Below are 21,737 nucleotides of genomic sequence, written 5' to 3'. Positions count from 1 at the left end.
AAATATATAATCAAGATAAAATGAACCACCTACTAGAATAAGTTATCATTATGTTTGAATTACATATAATACAGTATTACCAAATTAATAAACATTAAGGACATAGAAATGATTTTAAATGTTATACCTCCAAGTTCTTTTACATTCAAGATGGCATTCTGGAATGGCACTGCTTTAATACTAAAACCTAAAATTAGAAAACAAAAACATAAAAAAAGAATTAGCAACTTAACTTCTAAATTAAAATACTTATGATGCTCAAATCTTCTCTTTTTAGGCTGGTTAAGATTTACTTTTTGTAGCTGATATTTATACTAGAAACACATAATTTCCAACGTAAACTGATAACTGAATATTATTTTCTACCGTTATGAAAACATAGTTGTGGCTGGGTGCGGTGGCTCACGCCTGTAATCCCAGCACTTTGGGAGGCCAAGGAGGGTAGATCACGAGGTCAAGAGATAGAGACCATCCTGGCCAACATAGTGAAACCCCATTTCTACTAAAAATACAAAAATTAGCTGGTCCTGGTGGCACATGCCTGTAATCCCAGCTACTTGGGAGGCTGAGGCAGGAGAATCACTTGAACCCAGGAGGCAGAGGTTGCAGTGAGCTGAGATTGGGCCACTGCACTCCAGCCTGGAGACACAGTGACACTCCATCTTAAAAACAAACAAACAAAAAACATAGTTGTGTATTACGGCAATATACAACACTATCCCTTTACTTCAAAATATTGCCTTATTATTTAATATGTAATGTCACTCTGCAACTTTTATCAGATGTAAGAAAGGCATTTGAAAGTATAGAGAAATTTCAAAGAAAATATTAAATCTGTGAGGACCTCTGCATCTAACTTTAATTCTTAAAGTTAATGTCTTATAATTTTTTCTCACATATAACTCAGCAACCCTAGAAATTAAGGTACTTAAATTATAACCATTTCATATTAGAATTACATAGTATTTATGTTAGTAATATGTCATATATCTATTTTTCTTAAAAGTACAACAATAATTATCCACTTATGCACAATCATTTTATAATACATGTAATACAAGATTTGTATTATGAGAATATATTCAGAGTATATAGTTCTATGATTAACCATATATTTACAACTTTACTACCATTAAAGACAATAAATTCAGCTGTGACATATGCAAGTGTGCATATACCCATTCACGCGCACACACACACACAAATATATACACTGATTCTTTCTGAAGGATCCACAAGAAACCAGAGCTAATAATGACTCTCAGGAAAACTGGGAATCTGGAAATTTTAAATAGGAGGAAGATTCTTTTGCTTCATTTGAATGTTTTGCCATGTACTTATATTTCTTTTTTGAATTAAAAGCCCTATGAATTTCTAGAAGTTAATTTATCAATAGTTTCTGAGCAACCATTCTACTTAAGGTTTTAAGCATTATTTAATATGTATAATTTTAATATTAAAAAACAGGTTTTCAATAACTTAACAAGACAAATTATGAGTCTTTCATTTGAGGTAAGTTATGAAAAAATATATAAAGTATTATATGGATAAAAACAATTCTTTTAAATGGCTTTGTTTTGCTTTGTAAAGAAGGAAATCATTACACACCTTCTTAGTCCAGCCTATCTTTTGCACTTCTTTGCTGCATGTTATCCCAGTACTTTAATAATCTGTACATTACCTTCCACCTAAGGTAGTATGTAGTATAATGTTTGAAGAACTGACTTTGGAGTCAGACAGAACTAGGTTGAAATTCTAGCTCTGTTATTTATTAGCTCTATGAATGTGGGCAACCTACTAGCCCTGCTTGGCTTTCTCATCTATAAAACAGGAATGATAACATCTACTTCATAGGGGTGTTATAAGGTTGAGATAATATATGTGTTGTGTTTATCACAGTGCCTGGTGCACCATAAGCACCTAATATATGATTGCTGTCATTATGTTTCCATTGATGCTTTTTCATTGATGATTTAATCATTAGGTATACATATTTTCTGCCTGCCTGTATATAATTACAAACTCGATTCTGGGTGCTCACTTATTAATCTAAGTATGTAGCTAGAGATGTAAAAGTTACCATTGAAGGAAAAGTACTTTTGTTGAAGTGATGAAGTTGTCAACAGCTGAAATTTGCTGCACAGAAAGTACAGAAAATGTTCATTGGGTCCTCTAATACAATCTTCGAAAACATACCCCTTCCTTTGTGGGCTTAACGCAGATTGACACAGTCAGCACAGCATTATGGTTAATGGTGCATGAAGTCACTGAATCTTAGTAAATGAGCAGGAGGAAAGAGGAGGCAGTCCCATGTGGCTGAAACACTGGCATGTACCTGAGCCTGCAGGAAAGCCTCTCCAGGTGTCTGGCCTCTGGGAAATTAAGGAAAGTCAGTGCCAATCATAATATTCCTGCTGGCACAGAAATTCGCCTGCAGGAGAGTTGGATACTTGAATGTATCTACCTACCTCACATGGGTGTTATATGGATTAAAAGGCAATGATTGTGAAATCCTCAAAATGAAAAGCTCTCTGCAAATATTAAGCAGTCTATTAGCGGATATGCTCAGGACAACTCAAGTGTAGATTTTCTAGAGAAGTAGGACAGGCACAGGCCTCAACTTTGAAAAGAAAACAGTTATGGAGTACACCTCCAATGTTTAATCTGCTTTGATTCTTAAAAGCTGACAATATGCAGGCTGTCAAAGGGAAGTAATATCCTTCTAGAAATTGCTGCACCTATGTGCAAAATACAACTTTTGAAGTTTATTAACCCAACAGGCAGATTAAGTCTTCATAATAAGGTGACTACTAAAACATCTTCAAAACTTCACGCTAAGCAAAGTATCCCAGCAATGTTATTTATAGGCATATAAATGTCCCGACAAAATACTCATAAATGTTTTCTAACCAAACAGAACTCATGTAGTTAGATTTATACGGCAAAGGTATACACAGTCATCCATGTTGCTGTCTCCGTATTATTTTTATGGTTTAGCTTCAGTAATTAATGTTCAAAAGACCAAGTCTAGATAGACTGATTAGTCCAGAAAATAAGAAAATGTACTATTTATAGAACAGAAACAATGTTTTTTTCTATTTTAGTCATTCTAAACATTTGAAAGGATTAAATGGAACTAAAATCTGAAGTCATACTTTCAGTTCACCAGAAGGACAATCAAGAAGGGAAATTATTAGACTATTTTTTTTTTCCTTTACATCAGGTTGGATGAGGCCAAGGGGGAGAATTAATATAATACTTAGGAGGGACACCAAAGGGTAAACCATCAAAATACCTTTCTCAAAGAGTTGCTTTGAGGAATAAAAGCTACCAGACAGCATTTGCTCTATAGGAAGAAAGTCTGGGTTCAAATTCTTCCTCTTCCATTTATTAACTGTTTGACTTTGAGCAAGCTACTTTGTCAGGGAAGCTTTCTCTGGTATCCTCGAACTAGACTGATTTTTCTGAGTCCGTATTCTTTATTCAGTCCTCTCCTAGGTGATTTTCACAGTTGTAACTACATGTCGGTTGATTTGTTTTATATTTGCTCTCTGGCTAGACTGCAAGCATCCATAATGAAGAAACAAGCTAGTGTATCCTATAGGTCAGCGCTTGGCACACAATAGGATCTCAATACGCTAAGTATTAATATCTATTTCCTAATTTAGCTGCTATAACAATCCTAAAGTTAATATCAGTACTACTGTCCTAAGAAGAAAGTGAAGCTTACAGGCATTAAGTGCTTTGCCAAAAGTACTAAGTGTTGGCCGGGTGCGGTGGCTCATACCTGTAATCCCAGCACTTTGGGAGGCCGAGGAGGGTGGATCACGAGGTCAGGAGTTCGAGACCAGCCTGGCCAAGATGGTGAAACCCCATCTCTACTAAAAATATAAAAATTAGCTGGGTGCGGTGGCAGGTGCCTATAATCCCAGCTACTCAGGAGGCTGAGGCAGGAGAATCGCTTGTACCCAGGAAGCAGAGGTTACAGTGAGCCGAGATCAGGCCACTGCACTCTAGCCTGGGCAACAGAGTAAGACTCTCTCTCAAAAAAAAGAAAAAAAAAAAGTATTAACTGCTATATTCAAAACTTAAAACCAGGTCTCATCACCAGAGCCCCACACTGTAGTGTCTCCTCCATATACCAACAAACTGAGCGATTCACACCATTTTGTCCAATTTTGAGCCTAAATACTGGTGAAGTCAACTTGCCAAATTCACATGTGCCTAATAAACCCACTAATTTACTGTCCTCCCTGTTTATAAATAACCCAACACAAGAAACCCAAATAAGGGTTTTCAGGTCTATATGACATTGCTTTCTTAATGAAATAAAAATAATAGCATGAGTTTAGAATGTACATTTCATAGAAATAATAAAATCAACAATTTAGGAGGGAGGAAAAATGTTCAACTGACTCATCCATGACAATGTAACTATTCTCTGGCTTATTCAAACAAGAAGTGTCCTACGATGCTATCTTTAGGGTGTCAGTGTGCTAACATGACAAGGGACTATCCTAGGAGTCTGAGCCACAGCTCTTAGACTCACCAGCCATACTTTTGTCTTGCCTTGGCCTTGACTTCCTCATCTGCAAAATGAAGACTAAATTGGCTCTTTGAGATTTCCTCTAAAATTAGGATTCCATTATTTATATTAAACAAGGAGGAGGAAATAAAAGTAACCACTGAGTCAATCATCAATGGCCTGTAGTATTTGGCTGAAGGCTTCATGGGTAAGTCTCCCCAGGCTCCATTCAAACAATTTGATGGCTGAAGCCTAAGTTACGCAGTCATTTTTTCCTGGCCTATCTAAGCTACATTAGTAAGACTGAAACCTCCCCTAAGATTTAACCCCACAAATTTTTAATAAATATATGACTTAGTAACTCTTTGGGGAAATAATTGTTTGCATAGCCTTTCAGTCTTTGTTTTGCAATCCTTAAATCCAACAAAACCTGTGAGACAAGAAAGATGAATTTGAAGTTTTTCATGCACTGAAAGCATTCCTGGAATTGTAACAAAATTAGTTTTGGGAGGAAAGTTAGTCTATTTTTATTCATTGTGTGGAACACACAAGTATTTCACTTGGACCTACAGACTGAACCCTCCTCCCCTTCCCTGCAGTCTGAGTGCACGCACACAGATACTTGTGTGCTTCTGAAATTCCTGGGTCACTCTAAGAATTGCTGAAGGGAAAGACATTCTACAGACCTGGTGGCTTTGACCTGGACCAAGGGCATGATTTATGCCACAGCAGTTTTGTGATGTTTGGACAACAGACTAACGAAATTCTTCTAACTATGATTTCAACATCATAAAAGGAAATTTAATCTACTGGCATTTATAAAACACAATCCTTTAAAAGATATCAAAATCTGACTTTCTAACTTGTTTCTCTTGTTGGCTTAACGCATTTGAAGCTAATACTGAAGTCACTTAAATGTCTTCTTCAAATTTTCATGAACATTTTCAATCTTTTTCAAATATGGTATATATCCCTAGAAGATGTTTTTAACCTTTTTCAATTCAAAGTGTTCAGTTTTCTCTAGGTTATTCTCCATGTAGCATCAATATATTACCCTAAGCCTTCAGATTCCATTCCTCTGCTTTAAAAAAATAGCGAACATTTATGTCATCTACAGTTTAACAACCCCTCTTATCAACAAATTCCTCATATATACAGTAAAGGAATTCAGTCTGGATAGAGTTCACTTTTCTTTCCAGACCAAGGTGCAAATTACTCAATTTTTCTCTCCTCACCAACAGGTCCTGCTCTCTGGAGGATTTCTTGGCTCTTTGAGTTTTGACAATTTAAGTATCTTTTAAAAATTATGTCATGTCAGAGGTGAAAATTGCTGAAGTTAATAAACCAATAAAGTTTGAATTCTCTTTCTGAAGAAAAGGCAGACATTCTCGCCTTGCTGAAATTAAACATCCTTCTCATATGTTTTCATTTTATGAAACCAACTCTGAAAGTAGACTCTCTTTTCCAATGTTCAAAACTCTTCAATAAATATTTCATTTTTAATTGGCTTTATATTTTCAAAACATCATAGGGAAATAATTTAAAAGAATAAAAGTTTTACCCATAATTCAATCACATCAATAAAGTACACTGTTACTCTTACAGTTTTCCTCCAGTTTTTTTATTCAAATGCATAGTTTTCCATGGTTTAATTTCAAAATAAATGTAAATCTAATTTTAATTTTAAATAGAAAACTGAATATATTATTCTAATCTATAATTATTTTGATCAAGTTACCATAATGTAATTAACAAACTCCCTTGTTGTATGGCATTTAAACTATCTTAAAGTTTTAGTTACAATACAAAATGTTGCAAGAAAGTGCTTTATACATATAGTTTCCCTTAAGTTACTTACTTAAAATAAATTGCCAGTGGCATAATTACTACGTCTGTGAACATTTTCATTTTCATAACTTTTGATTTATATGAAAACTGCTTTCCAAGAAAATGCTTTCCAAGAAAAGGGATATCATAACAGTCATAATGTAACAACCATAATGTCACCTGTAATACATGTGCATACCAATGCCACTACAGTCTTATCAGCACTGACTCATCTCATAAAGAAACAGATTTTGGTAAATTTAAGTATAAAACTAATGTTTACTTATTTATTCTCTAGTAAAGTTAAACTTCTGGTAAAGTTGAAACTTTTCCATTAATTTGTTTGCCATTTATTCTTTTTATGAATTTTCTCTTTATAGACTTGGCATAGTGTATCAATTAGATTCTAGATGTTATTTGTAAGGGTGGTTGAATTACCTAAGAGGGTCAGCCATATGCTTGTCTGTAATATCTGATGGAAATATTTCCAACAGTATTTTTTTATATTTATCTTAATTTTAGCTTTCCAATGGTTTTAAATTTTTATATAGTTAAGTTCCTTGATCTTTTCCTTGTGAATGATTCACTGGAGGCCTAGTCCAGCTATTCTGCCATCTTCCACACTGAGTGTCTACATACACATGTGGATTTCTGACTTCCTCAATTCTTTACCAAGTTACCTTTATTACTATTGGAATTTGCTGTTTATCTCAGTACCCTCCTTCCATCCCCTTTGTTCTTCTTTACTTTTACACACACACACACACACACACACACACGCACCTGCTATGAACAATAAAAAGAACTCTGGACCTGGGCAGTAAGTTTGAAGATGTCTGGACCTGGGCAGTAAGTTTGAAGATGTCAGCAATGCCCATCTCAAACTCCAGCACTGAACAGTTGTGGATCCCCTGATAACTAAAGTCAGCCTGTGGGACCTCCTCTGCTGCCTATCCGCGAACCCTTCTCTACCATCGGTAACTTGTTTCTCCAACGTCTTGCCCTCCTTCTTTCACTATAACGAACACACAGGCCCAAAGAACAAGCATCTACCCCTCTTCTCCGACATCATTACTTCCTGCCTCCCATGGCCAACTCAGCCTTACCTTTATCACTACAGAGCCCTCTCAGCAAATCATATGGAACCTTACCTTTGTTAAGAAGTCTTCTCCATGCTCCAGCATTTCCCTGCACACTTTTTCTCCCTCCATACACTAGCAAACAGAGCTTTTCCTTCTCTTATCAGCGCCTCTCAGCACAAACTTTACTTCCTTCTATGCTTTTAGAACACTTCATCGTAGCCACTTGTTAATAACATCCTACCTGAGTTACGACGTTTACCTATATGTGGACCTCTGCATTCCGACCTACCAATTTTCAGGGAGTTTGTTCATCTATCTGAATGAACTCAATATTTGGCTAACAGTTGTCCACCGCACCCTATCTGCTTCTATTCTTATGGGTAACATTCTTAAAACTAATAGCCAAAGCTATCCTCTAAGTTTTGACAGTTTTCAGATCTCTAAAACTATCAGTTCTAATTCACATCAACCATCTCTGGTTTATAGCAAAGAGTTGTAGTTTCAATTAAATTTTCTACTTTAACAATCATGCCATCAACAAGTAAGTTTTTATTTATTCTTTCCCAAAATGAAACCATTTTATTTATTTTTCTTGCCTGATTTACTGGCTAGAATCTCTACCACAATCTTGAATAGATGTGGTGAGAACAGATATCCATGTCTTATTCCTGATCTGATCAGGAAACAATTCAGTCTTTCTCCATTAACTGTGACAACAGCTGTAGGGTTTTCACAGATGCCCTTTAACAGTTGAGGTAATTCCTTTCCATTCCTACTTTGTTAAGAGTTTTGTCAAAATTGATGCTGAGATTTTTTTTGTTTTTGTTTTTTGCATGTATTCACAGGATCAGTTTCATCTTTCGGTTTATTGATATTGTGAACTAAGTTGATTTTTGAATGTGCAACCAACTCTGCATTCCTAGAATAAATGCCACATGGTCATGACATATTATCCTATTAAAATATTATTGTTGAATTTGATTTGGTAGATTTTGCTTATAATTTTGTATCTGTGTCCATGAGGGCTATTGGTATGCAGTTTTTTGTTTGTTTGTTTGTTTTTTGCAATGTCTTTGTGTGGTTTTGGTATCAGCTTCATGCTGGTCTTAGGAGTTGGGGCATTTTTCCCTCCTCTTCAATTTTCTGGAAGAGATTGTAAAGAATTGGCAGTATTTCCTCCTTAAAATGTTTGGTAGGATTCACTAGTGAAACCAACTAGACTTAAAAAAAAAAAAAAAAAAAGAAAGAAAAGGTATCAATTTCTTAAACAGATATAGGTCTATCGAGGTTTTCTATTTCTTCTTGAGTGAGACTTGATGGTTTGTCCTTCAAGGAAATTGTCCATTTTCTCTAAGTTGTCAGATTTATTGGCATAAGGCTGTTCATGATATTCCCTTATTAACCTCTTACTATTTATAGAATCTACATTGATGTCACCTTTCTTATTCCTGATATTGGTTACTTGTGTCTTTTTTATTTTTTCTGATCAGTTTGGCTAGAGTTTTATCAATTTTACTGACCTTCTCAAAGAACCAGCTTTTGGTTTTACTAATTTTCTCTATGGCTCTTCTATTTCATTGATTTCCACTTTGATCTTCATTTTCTTCTGCTTATTTGGGTTTAATCCATTTTTCTTTTAGTTCCCTAAGGTGACAGCTGAAGTCATTGATTTGAGGCCCTTCTTTTCTGAACAGATATTTAGTGGTATAAACTTTCCTTAAAGTCCCATTTTATAGGCACCACAAATTCTAATATGTTGCATTATCATTCAGAGCAAAATCCTTTATAATTTCTCTTTTGATGCCTTCTTTGATTCATGGGTCATTTAGAAGTAAGTGAGTTTCCAAATACTGGAGAATTTTTTTTCTTCTTGTTATTGATTTTTAATGCAATTCTATTGTGGTCTGAGAACAAATTGAACATAACTTGAAGCCACTTAAACTTATTTAGACTTGTTTTCATAAACCAGGTTATGGCCTAATTTGGCAAATATTCTATGTGTACTTGAAAAGAATGTCTTCTGTTGCTGGGTGGAGTATTTTATAAAATGTTAATCAAGTCAAGTTAGCTGTTAGTGTTGTTGAAGGCTACTATGTACTGGCTGATTTTCTTTCCACATAATCTATAAATTATTGAGAGAAATTGAAGTCGCTGATTGTAATTGTGGCTTTGTCCATTTCTTTCTGCAGTTCTGTCTTTTTTTTTGTTTCATATATTTTTAAGCTCTGTTAAGTACATAAATGTATAATACTATTACAGTCTCTTGATTAAATGATCCCTTCATCATGAACTTCTTTATCCCCAGCCTTATTCATTGCTCTGAAATCTACGTTGTCTAATATTAACATAGCTACCCCAACTTTCTTCAGACTAGTGTTAGCATGATGTATCTTTTTCCACCTTTTTATATTTAACCTATTTGTGTCTTTATACTTAAAGTTTGATTCTTAAAGTCAATATTTGGTTGGGGCTTGGTTTTTTAAAAAAATCTATTATATCAATCTCTGCCTCTTAATTAAGGAGTCTAGATCATTTATATTTAATACTATTATTGATGTTTACATTTGACTGTATCACCTTTCTACTTGTTTCCTATTTGTTTCATCTATTCTTATTCCCCTTTTCTTATTTTTCTGCCTTCTTTTGGATTGTTTTCAATACTTCTATTTCATCTCATTTGTTGCTTTTTTGGTTCTCATTCTTTGTTTTGCTATTTTAGTGGTTACTTTGGGGTTTATAGTACATCTTTAATCAGTCTACCTTCAAGTGTTAGTATACAACTTCACATATAGTATAAGAATCTTCCAATATTGTACTTCCCTTTGTCCCCATCACCTCTATGCTATTTTTCTCAGGCATTTTACTTTTACATGTTGTTCACCCCATAATATGTGGTTATTACCGTTGTTTAAAGAGATACCACTTAAAGATATTTAAATAATAAGAAGTAAATCTTATATAATTATCCATATAATTTGCATTTCTATCACTCTTTATTCTTTTATATAGATCCAGATTTCCATCTGGTATCATTTTTTCCCTGACTCAAGGACTTCCTTTAACATTTCTTATAATGCTTATCTGCTAGCAATAAATTCCTTCAGATTTTGTATATCTGAAAAGTCTTTATTTTACTTTCTTTTTAAAAGAGACTTTTGCTGGATATTTAGTTGACAGTTTTTTCCCTTTCAGATGCTGCTCCAATGTCTTCTTACCCGCATTTTTCCAGTGAAAAAATGTGATGCCATCCTTTTTTTTATTCTTACTCATGTAACATCTTTTATCTGTTTTTAAGGTATTTTCTTTGTACTACTTTGTTGTCAAGAGAAAAAAAAACCAAAAGGATGTGTGTTTATATGTATATTTATATGTACATATAGGTGCATGTATAGATATAAATATATATCATATAGTAGATATATAGAGGATATTCGTCGTATATCATGATTCTATTTAGTATATAGATAGTTTCTATATATGGAAATTGAATAGAGATAAATATAGTATCGTATATAATCTATATATTGATATATATTTTATATCGTAGTCTATTTATAATGCTATATACGATAAGTATATATACAGAGAGAAGAGAGAGAGAGACAGAGAAATACTTTAAGAAATTGGCTCACACAATTATAGTTGCTGTAAATCCAAAATCTGAAGCTTGGGTTTGCAGGCTGGAGACCCAGGAAAGAATCAATATGCAGTTCAAGTCCAAAGGTCATTTACTAAAGAATTCCCTCTTGTTCCAGGGAGGCAAGTCTTTTATTCTATTCAGGCCTTCAACTAGCTGGATGAGGCCAAACCAAATTATGAAGGACAATCTGTCAAAATCCGCAGATTTAAGTATTAATTTCATCCCAAACTACCCTTATAGAAACATCCAATCTAATGTTTGACTACATATTTGGGCACTGGGACCCAGCCAGTTACACATAAAATTAAACATCCATATTCTTTATCACTGATTTTGAACAATTTTATTATGATGTGCCTTGGTATAGTTATATTCATGTTTCTTTCTCTCTCTCTCTTTTTTTCCCCCAAGAGATGGGGTCTCTCTCTCTCTGTCACCCAGGCTGGAGTAAAGCAGTGTGATCACAGCTCATTGCAGCCTCAAACTCCTGGGCTCAAGCAATCCTCCTACTTCTGCCTCACAAGTAGCTGGGACTACAGGCAAGCACCAACATGTGCAGCTAATTTATTTATTTATTTATTTGTAGAGATTGGGGTCTTACTATATTGCCCAAGCTGGTGTCAAATGCCTGGCCTCAAGTGATCCTTCCACCTCAGCTTCCCAAAGTACTGGAATTATAAGTATGAGTCACTGTGCCCAGCCTTGCTCATGTTCCTTTTGTTTGGGGTTCAATGAGCTTCTTGGATCTGTAGGTGTAGAGTTTTCTTCATGTGTGACAACGTTTCAGCTATTATTTCTTCAAATATTTTTCTGTCCCTTTCCACTCACCTTCATGGACTCAAATTACCCTAGCTTAGGTTTAAAGTTGTCCCACAGCTCACTGGATGCTCTTTGCATTTTTTTCTCTCAGATTGTCTCTATGAACAGATACAATACAGTGATAATAACAGTTTTAATGACCACATTTGCTACTTCTAATATTTATATCAGTTCTGGGTCAGTTCCAATTCGATGATTATTCTCATTATGAATCATGATTTCTGGCCTCTTCCCATGCCTGATAATCTTTGACTGACTGTCACACACTGTGAATTGTACCTTGTTGAGTGATGAATATTTTTTCTTTAAATCCTATACAGCTTTGTACTGAGATGCATTACCATTACTAGACAACCATCTGAGGTTTTGGGACTGGCTAATACTATCTATCATGTGAGTCCAGAGTAGAACTCCACTTACGGCTGACCTTGCCAAGTACTCTACCCAGTTCCTGGTGAGTTACAAGTTTTCCAGTCCATCTGGTGATTACAGGCATGGTTTTCAGCCCTGTGTGAACACCAACCACTGTTTCCTCTAGTCCTTTAAGATGGTTCTTGCCCTGGCCTTCGGAAGTTTCCTCACATGCATGGATTGAATATTTTGCTGAATACTCAAGGAGACCCTCTGAAAATCTCTAGTGTTCTCTCTCTGTACAACTCTTTTCTCTGGTACTCGATTCTATGGACCTTAGCCATCTTGGTCTCCCCTTGCTCTCAGCTTCATCTCTTCAATGCAGGGAGTTCACTGAGCACCACCTCAGTTCCCTCTGGAACTGTGCCACAGCCTGGAAACTCTCAAGGCATTAAGCTGGGACAATCACAGCGCACATGTCATTTGTTTCTCATCTCTCAAGGATAACTGTATTTACTGGCTTGAAAATTGTTGTTTTGTATATTTCATGAGCTGGTTGTTGTTGTTCTTCTTCTTCTTTTAGATGGGAGAGTAAACCAGTTCCAGTTATTCCATCTTACCAGAACAACAAGTCCTCACGCATTCTTGGGCTCACTGCCCTCTCTTGAGCATCTTCAGTCTCGCCTTTTCCCCTGATGACCACTCTAAACCTCTTGACTACTAGCATGCTCGTGAGACATTTTCTTATAGAAACAAATTCTCTTAGCACTATTTTCTCTTTTTATGTCCACCTTCTTGAAAGAACTGTCTATATTTCAAAGAGTTAAGGAGTGAAAATGATGGTCTACCCCTTAATTCCTTTGCTTGCTCTTCATCCCCTCGTTTCTCAGGTTGGTTTCCACTTCAATACTCTAATGAACCTGTTTCTACCATTGGTTATTAATTAGCACATTGTCACCACATCCAATGACCTTTCTCAGATTTTAGACTTATGTTTACCTTATTTGACTGGTTCTTTTGATTTCTTGCCCATATTTGACTTAAAGGATATTATATAGAACTGTCTGACTTATAATCCTTATCAAAAGCAGATGCTGTAACGTAAGCTGCAAAGAGCAGGGTTGTTTGTACATTTTGTTAACTGATATATCCTCAGTACTTAAATCAGTGTCAGTCACATAACAGGCATTCAGTGAAATGTGGAATGAATTAACAAAATATAATTGGTGCTTAGCACCTTTCTTCCACTTTCTACCCATTACCCTTGGACAATCTCATCCAAATCCACGACTGAGTTGTCTCTCAAATCTCTCTGTCTCCAAAATCTCTCTAGTCTGCTTGTCTTTTAGCATTTGGATCATTGTTGGATGTCCTGTGAAACCTCAAAATTAGCATGCCCCAAACTAAACTCATTATTTTTATCTTAAAACTCTCTGTCATGTTCTCCCTACTTTTTCTTTTTAACAATTCACCAAAACACAAAGCTATAAACTTGATTCATATTTGATTGTTTTAGCTTCCTTTCCTCTCGAATACCCAGCATAACTGTTACTTTTACAGTAGCAGTAACATCCCCACAAGTATTGTCCCTGCTGGATCACCTCTACATCTAACGGGTCTCCCCCAACAGCTTCTCTAGTCTCTGGCCTTAGATCCCAACATACCCTAAATCTCTGCATGCTGTGTCTTAACTCAGTAAGACCACTAATCTTTCTCTGAATACACCTATGCTTTCTATCCCCAACTCTCCTCACCCCATTCCTCTCTGCTTAGATCTTACCCATCATATGAGACCCTACTCAAATGTAACCTTAACTATGAGCTTTTTTTGCCCCTTCAGATTAGAAATGATCACTCTCCTCTTTTAACTTTCATATTTACACCATTAAGTATACCACATATCACATTCTGTCTTAGCACAGAGCCTGGAGTATATTAAATAAGCAATATATGTGAACTGTTTTTATGAATACACAACTTATCTACCTAACCTGGGTGTAAACTTCTTGATGGCAGCTTCCTCCAAGGAGGCCTCCAAAAATGCATTATGCCAGGTTCAGAACAATGACCACTCAAAGAAGCTTGATATCCAAAAAATTAGCCAACCTAATAACTAATTAATCAGAAAATCGACTAGCACACAATGATTCTGGTAAAACATATTATTAAAAAATGTAATAAAAACAAATACAAAACATAACTTACAAGTAATAAAATTATATACAGACAATCTTTTACACTATAATTCGAAACTGCTCCTCCAGCCATAGTGCTGGAAGATAACTCTGGTAAGTGAAGAAAAGCATACTTTGCGTTACTCTTACATATATTTTAGAAGCTATTTTCCTTGAAAAGAATTAAGCTAATAAAGTTTATATAACTTTATTGCACATTAGTCAAAAGATATTCATAGTTTTACAAACAACCAATAAAGTACATACTTCCATCAGAAATCCTAAACCTTGGATACCACTAAACTTCACGTGAACACCTGAACTGGCATCCTATCTCTAGCTGTATAACAATAGCCATGTCACCATACCTTTGATCTTCAGGTAATTTAGAAACAGAATATGGAAAAAGATTCCTACCTGTCATATAAGGGCTGTTATAAGGCTGACAGAGGACTATATAGATTCAATTTACTTTCATTTGCTTATTAATTTAACAGACATCTGTATCCATGCTCAAACCTTGTGCCAGACTCTGGGTATATAATACCACATACAATGCTCTATCCACCCTTAGGAGATTCTAACCCAAGATGGGGAGATGGGCATGTACACAAAGCAGTGCTACAGGCACTAACTGGGAGAAATACAGACAACGCCTAGTAGGGAGAGGAAGGAGTACTCAGTTCTGTCCAAGGAGAAAAGAAGGTAGTCAGAAACAGCTTCCTGCAAAGAGGCTACACATGAGCTCTGCTAATCCTCTCTGGGATCTCTCTACTCATTACAATCCCCTTATTCTTCCCCTCATCCTAAAACCAAGCGATGTCTCTATTCCTTTAACAGCTCCACAGTTTCTTATCTCAATTCTAAAATCGGAAAAGTTCTCAAAACCTGTACTTTCTTTCTAGCTTACTTGCTGGCAAAAGCTGACCTGAACTGAAGTAAGGTTCTTGATCAACAATATCCTTTCTACTTTTTGTAGGAAATGCTAATTAATAATTCCATCATCCAATCATCACCTAAGCCAGGAATTGAGACAGCCATGGCTTTCTCACTCTCACTCTCTGAACTCAACTGCACTAGGCTTTGTCAATTCTAGCCCTCAAATATGTATCCTACCTATTCCTTCCTCTTCTTCCCCCTGTAACTGCCTCAGCCAAGGCCTTCATCATCTCAGTCGCACCATCTCAGTAATCTTCTGACTCCGCCTCTAACTGCACTACTCACAATTTAGCCTCCACATCATGGCCAGTTTGATTCTTCTCAAATGGACATCTGATCATGTAGTTTCCTTGCTTAAAACAGTCTGATGTCTCTGCACTATCTACACAAAAAGCCCAAACTCCTGAGCACAGTATGAAAGGTCTGCTAAGAGTCAGCCACCATTGAATACAATCTGTCTCCTGGCACTCTATTAAACATACACTGCAGCCACACAGAAATGCAGTTTCTAGGGGTTGCCAATCTGTTTCACACTCCTTGTCTTCACACTGCCCCTCTGCTCCTAAGTCCTCTTTCTTTTCCACCCCCTCACCTTGTTTCTTGTACCAGACCTACTTGTCAACTTCAAATCTAACGTAGCAAACCACATCATGCATCCTTCCCTTCCCCAGGTCCAGGCAACACTGTCATGCCCCTTCCTTCCACGCCCCGTCGATTTCTGGATATGAACTTAATGTTTATGCAGCCAGTATACTGAGACTCCTGGAATGCTGAAATCATTGCTTATCTCATTTCTAACACTGAACCTAGCACATAGTAGATGCTCAAAATAAGCTGGCTGATGAACAATCTTTTCAACTTTCCAGACAACGTCTCACCCTTTTCCTTCCTTATCAGCTCTCTCTGCACAGCAGCTCTGTTCTCCATCTCTTACAACTGTTCTTCCATTATTTCCTCTAACTTACACTCTTCTTTCCTTCTTCATTGTCAGAAGAGAAAGAGGACACACTTGGGAAGTGGGAAAAAAAAAAAAAAAAAAAAAAACCTAGCCATTTCTCACTAATAACTTGACACCAAAAACATTTTGGACCTCATAACTCTTTGCTATGGGGGCTGCCCTGTGCATTGCAGGATGTTTAGTAGCATCACTGGCCTCTATCCACCAGAAGCCAGTAAAATTCCTGCCCACAAATGTCTCCAAAATGTCCCCCTCAGAGGCATAATCTCCCCTGATTGAGAACCAGTGCCCTAGACTGACTTTGCTTGGCTCCATCAGGAAGCAACAGGGAAAGGCTGATGGATGATCTCTTGCACTGACTTTCCTCCAGGTGAAAAATGACGAGGGAAGAAGATTCAGACTACATCAGTTTACTGTTCAGGGAGTGTGTGGCCAAGAAACATAGGCTGGAGTGACACTTCAAGGAAGGAAAGTACTCCACGGACCCAAGATGAATCCATTTTGTCATATATCAGCGTTCCAGATTTCAGGATTCATTTGTATTAATATTTTCCCAAGCTTCATTTATTTAGTGCCACTGAAATGACCTGCTAGAGGGATACAGGATACAGCAGTTTAATGCTATTAAATCCATTTCAAATCTTTTTTGAAAAAGAGATAGTGTTTAAAATTAATAAACTGACTAAAGCATTACACTATAAGTAGAAGGGAGGGAGGAACCACGTAAATTGCACAGGAAACCAGGACATCTTGGGATGAGAAAGAAGAAGAGACAGAACCCCAGTACAGTACCCACCTGTGGTCGACACGACGTTCTCGGGGCTTTCACTGCAGAGTTTGGACAACAGACTGGTTTTGCCAGAGCCTGTGAGGCCTATGCAAACCAGGTCATATTCTGGTCGTGCAGGTGGCGGTCCCTTGCAGCAAAGTGCTCTAAAACACTGCCAAAAGAAGGGGGGAAAATGTTCCTTTAAATGAGAGTGTGGAAATAAACCTTAGTCACATTTAAAATGACTGACTAAGTATTAAAAAGTAATTGAATAAACTATTACCTATAAGGAAGAAAATGGTAACTTTAGAACAGTGAAACCTAGAGACACCACTCTAGCCAAGTGATCAAAGTTAACATCCTTAGTTATGAAATGTTTTTCTACTTCATGGCTGCCTTCCTGCTATGGCAGGTGCACTGCAAAAAGCATGACATCATCCCACAGCTTTCCTGCCAAAACCACACAATCTGAATCTAAGCATGAGGAAATCAGATAAAGCCAATCTAAGGAGTATTCCATAAGGCAACTGGGCTGTTCTCCTCCAAAATACCAATGTCTTAAAAGTCAAAGAAGGACTGAGGAACTGTTCCACGTTAAAGAAGACTAAAAAGACATAATAAAAATGCAATACATCTTGGACTAGATCCTAGATCAAAAAGGAAAAGAAAAAAGCCATAAATGACATTATTGAGACAATAAGTGAACACTGAATATAGACTGCATATTAGATAAGAGTACTGTATAAGGTTAAATTTCCTGAATTTAATCAATGTACTGTGGTTATGTAAGAAAAATCATTGTTCTGAGAAAATATTCTAATTATTTATAATACCTCTAAGTATTTAGAGGTGAAGGGTCTTGATGTCCACAATTAACTGGCTCAGAAAAATTCTAAATCTCCAGCTCCATCTTTATCTGGTGAGGAGAGTGATAAAGTCAACATGGCAAAATATTAATGACTAGTGATGCTCAGTGAAGAGAATAGAGGAAAATTCCTTGTTCTGGTCTTACCACTGATATTATTTCAAAATACAAAGATTTTTAAAATCATTAAATAGAGTCTCTGTACATACCATTGCCTTTCTGGCCTTTGTTAAATTCTATTTCAGGTCAACCAACCAGGGTACTATGAACTGTAGTATAGTTTGTGCACTACACAAACCTGTTTGCTCTGTAAGAGTTAAAGACAAGGGAATCTGGGCCAGGCACGGTGGCTCACGCCTATAATCCCAGCACTTTGGGACCAGTCTGGCCAATATGGTGAAACCGTGTCTGTACTAAAAATACAAAAAAAAAAAAAAAAAAAAAAAAAAAAAAAATTAGCCAGGCATGGTGGCAGGTGCCTGTAATCCCAGCTACTCAGGGGACTGAGGCAGGAGAATCACTTGAATCTGGGTGGCAGAGGTTGCAGTGAGCCAAGGTCACACCACTGAACTCCAGCATGGGCAACAAGAGTGAGACTCCATCTCAGAAAAAGAAAGGAAAGAAAGGAAAGAAACAAAGGAAAGAAAGGAAAGAAAGAAAGAAAGTCAGCCAAGAGGATTTGGGAGACAGGGTATCATTCGTGCAGCTTTTGATCTTTCTACTTATCCATAGGGGATAACGACGTGCCAGCTTATAGAGCCTGAAACATTTAGACCCTGAATGATTCATGAGAGAAAGAGGGAAAGGGGGAAACAGGGAGGAAAGAAGGCAGATCTACTCACCTCTGGGTCATCTGGAGATCATGAGAGAAGAGACCTATAAAAAAGTCTGTTGATTCATCTCACTCAGATAAAATCTGAATCCTAATTGGCTGTCATACTCTCGTAAATGAAGCTTGATTATCTCTCTCCCTCATTTCTCACATCTAATCAACAAATCCAGTTCATATGACCTTTGAAGTAGCTCTAGGATCTGTCCACTTCTGTCCAGCCCAGGCCATCATCACCTGGACAACATCAATATCCTCCCACTAGGTCCAGTATATTTGCGCTTGTGCCCCCTATTCTCCACACTGCAGCCACTGGATTGCTTATAAACAGAAAATCTGACCATACGTGCTTAAGTCATCCCAGTGATTTGCCCAGCTCTCCAGCCCAAACCCTTACCATGGTCTACCCCACACTCCATGATATGCTCCAGCCAAACTCACAAGTCGCATTGCCTTCACTCCCCTAGATCCTCCAGCCATTACCTCTCTTACCTCAATTGAGGCATCTAATATGCGGTTTCCTCTTTCCCCTATTCTGGACTTAGCCAACACTTCATCAATTTTAGGTCTCAACTTAATCATCCAGTCATCAGGGCAGTCTCCTCCAATCCTAAGATTGTGTTAGCAATTCACGTCAAGCTCTACAGGGCTTTTGTAAATTCATTACACAGACGATTGTAGTTTCTTACTAATCACCAGCCTGTAAGAACCATGTCTGTCCCCCTTCATCTCAGTACCCCCAGTGTCTAGCAGAGAACATGGCATAGAATCTACCCTCAGCAGATAATTGTTGAATGAAGAATGAACGACACTTAAATTTTACCTAAGCAAAGGAAAAAGAAAACATAGAGACTAATAGGATGCTTGATCTATGCTCTCTGGGCCCTCCACGCTTCAAGAAAATAATGTCAAAATAAGAAACCCTGGACTTTTTCACTTCACTTCAATGCCATTAGTTAGCCTAGTTCCCTAAATAGTGGTTTTGGTGTACAGGATCAACTTTCTTGGTAAATTAGAGCTTCTTTTTGTCCTAGATTCACTTTTCCTCCATTTTCAAGAGGTTCTGCCTGCTTCTGGCAAACAATTCCATGACCCATATTCTTCGTGGGTTTATTCACGCTAATTGTATTTCCTCTCAGTCTTTTCAAGCCTGAGGAGTCCTACTTATTTCAGTCTGTCTTCATCCTATGAGGTGTTTTTCTCTGTCCTTCCTTTAGTTCCAGCACACCCTCTCCCACAAGATTAATGACCATAACCACTAAGAGCATTCTAGACGCCAACACATCGCGTCGTGGATTCATATGAAGGCTGGCTGATACTGTCTGACTTTTACAAGCTTTTTTATAAAGTCTGTCTCCCAGACTCAGCATGAGAGTTTTTCTCAGAGATAGGTTTATTTATGTATGTATCTATTCCCTCAAAGATGGCCACTGGCTAGCAGCTGTTCAGACTTAGAAAAGGTCTTCCACATTCAATTAGGACAAAAAATAAAACTAGTCACAGAGTTTCTTTTATTGGGCTGCTTTGGTCTTGTTTGGGGTTCAAGGAGGAGAGATCCCATTCCTGCTCTAGAGGCCCTCATTCTCACTCAGCTCCTTCCTCTGGACTATCTCCTGGAGGAGGGCTGGCCTGACTATCATAAATCTTAAATATTGCATGAAACTGTATGTGACTGATTGCTAGAGCATCCTGCTTAAATTATTCATGTCATTATCACTCATATTTTTGCCAAACACTCCAGAATTTCATCTTCATGTTCTTTTTAAAACTCCAGAGTATAAAAACTTTGTAGCCAACTCCATTCTATTTCATCTGTTTATTCTAGATCACCTAAGGCACTTCTGACATAAAAGATGATTTCACAATGATAGCAGTGATATTCTACTCCACTGTCTTTTCTCTTCTCTCTTTTTTTTTTTTTTTTTTTCCAGATGGAGTTTTGCTCTTGTTGACCGGTGCCTGGGCTGGAGGGCAATGGCACAATCTCAGCTCACAGCAACCTCCACCTCCCGGGTTCAACTGATTCTCATGCCTCAGCTTCCTGAGTAGCTGGGATTACAGGTATGTGCCACGACGCCTGGCTAATTTTTGTATTTTTAGTAGAGATGGGGTTTCACCATGTTGGCCAGGCTGGTCTCAAACTCCCGACCTCAGGGGATCCACCCACCTCAGCCTCCTAAAGTGCTGGGATTACAGGCGTGAGCCACCATGCCCAGCCTTCTCTTCTCTTTCTCAAGACGATCTCTCTCTGTCGCCCAGGCTGGAGTGCAGTGGGGTAATCTCCACTCACTGTAACCTCCAAATCCCAGGCTCAAGCAATCCTCCCACCTCAGCCTCCCAAGTAGCTGGGATTACAAGTGTGCACCACCACACCCAGCTAATTTTTGTATTTGTAGAGATGGGGTTTCACCATGTTGCTCAGGCTGGTCTCCAACTCCTGAGCTCAGGCGATCCACTCACCTCAGTTTCCCAAAGTGCTGAGATTACAGGCGTGAGCCACTGAGTCCAGCTTCTCTTCCCTTTTTATATTCTCACCAGTGATGTCATCTCCAGTCCCATGGTTTCAATCATATAACTGAATGTCATAAAGACATCCAACGTGACATCTCCCCCTGCACCTCCCCAAGCTCTTTCTCAAAGTCCAGGCTCTGCAGTTTCAGTTGTTCTATAAGAACCCAAACCAAAACTGAATAAAACAAAAGCCTCTCCACAAAACCACGGCTATGGAACTTAAAGGCTACATTGATAGTTATTACAAGGCAAAATCTTCTAAATAAATCACAGACTCTTAGAAATCAACATGTATTTGAAATGACTGAATAAATCATCCTATGGGTAACAGGAATAGTGTCAGATTTTGAGTCAACAAGATAAAACTTTTAAGAGTATGCTACTTCCAATGGGGAAGGAATGGTCATGTTTTCTGAGTCAGTTCCTAAAACTGTAAAGAGTTTTCATT

The 21,737-nt window shown here is 37.4% G+C and overlaps 1 protein-coding gene across 2 annotated transcripts in view; it reads right to left on the bottom strand.

Annotated features, from left to right (window-relative positions):
* The window catches only part of ARL15 (ARF like GTPase 15), a 452,441-nt gene that overhangs the window by 298,754 nt on the left and 131,950 nt on the right, over positions 1 to 21,737 (bottom strand). For both annotated transcript variants that reach the window (XM_017854295.1, XM_017854294.1), the window contains exons 2-3: positions 17,112 to 17,256; positions 128 to 187 (exon numbers count right to left, since the gene is read on the bottom strand). In XM_017854295.1, the coding sequence (XP_017709784.1) occupies positions 128 to 187; positions 17,112 to 17,256 (205 nt within the window). The remainder of the gene's footprint in view (positions 1 to 127; positions 188 to 17,111; positions 17,257 to 21,737) is intronic.

Source organism: Rhinopithecus bieti, unplaced genomic scaffold (assembly GCF_001698545.2).
Source record: "Rhinopithecus bieti isolate Rb0 unplaced genomic scaffold, ASM169854v2 scaffold_37881, whole genome shotgun sequence".
Lineage (NCBI taxonomy): Eukaryota > Metazoa > Chordata > Mammalia > Primates > Cercopithecidae > Rhinopithecus > Rhinopithecus bieti.
The sequence above is the reverse complement of the archived record's forward strand: the minus strand, read 5'-3'. Positions and strand labels throughout refer to the sequence as shown.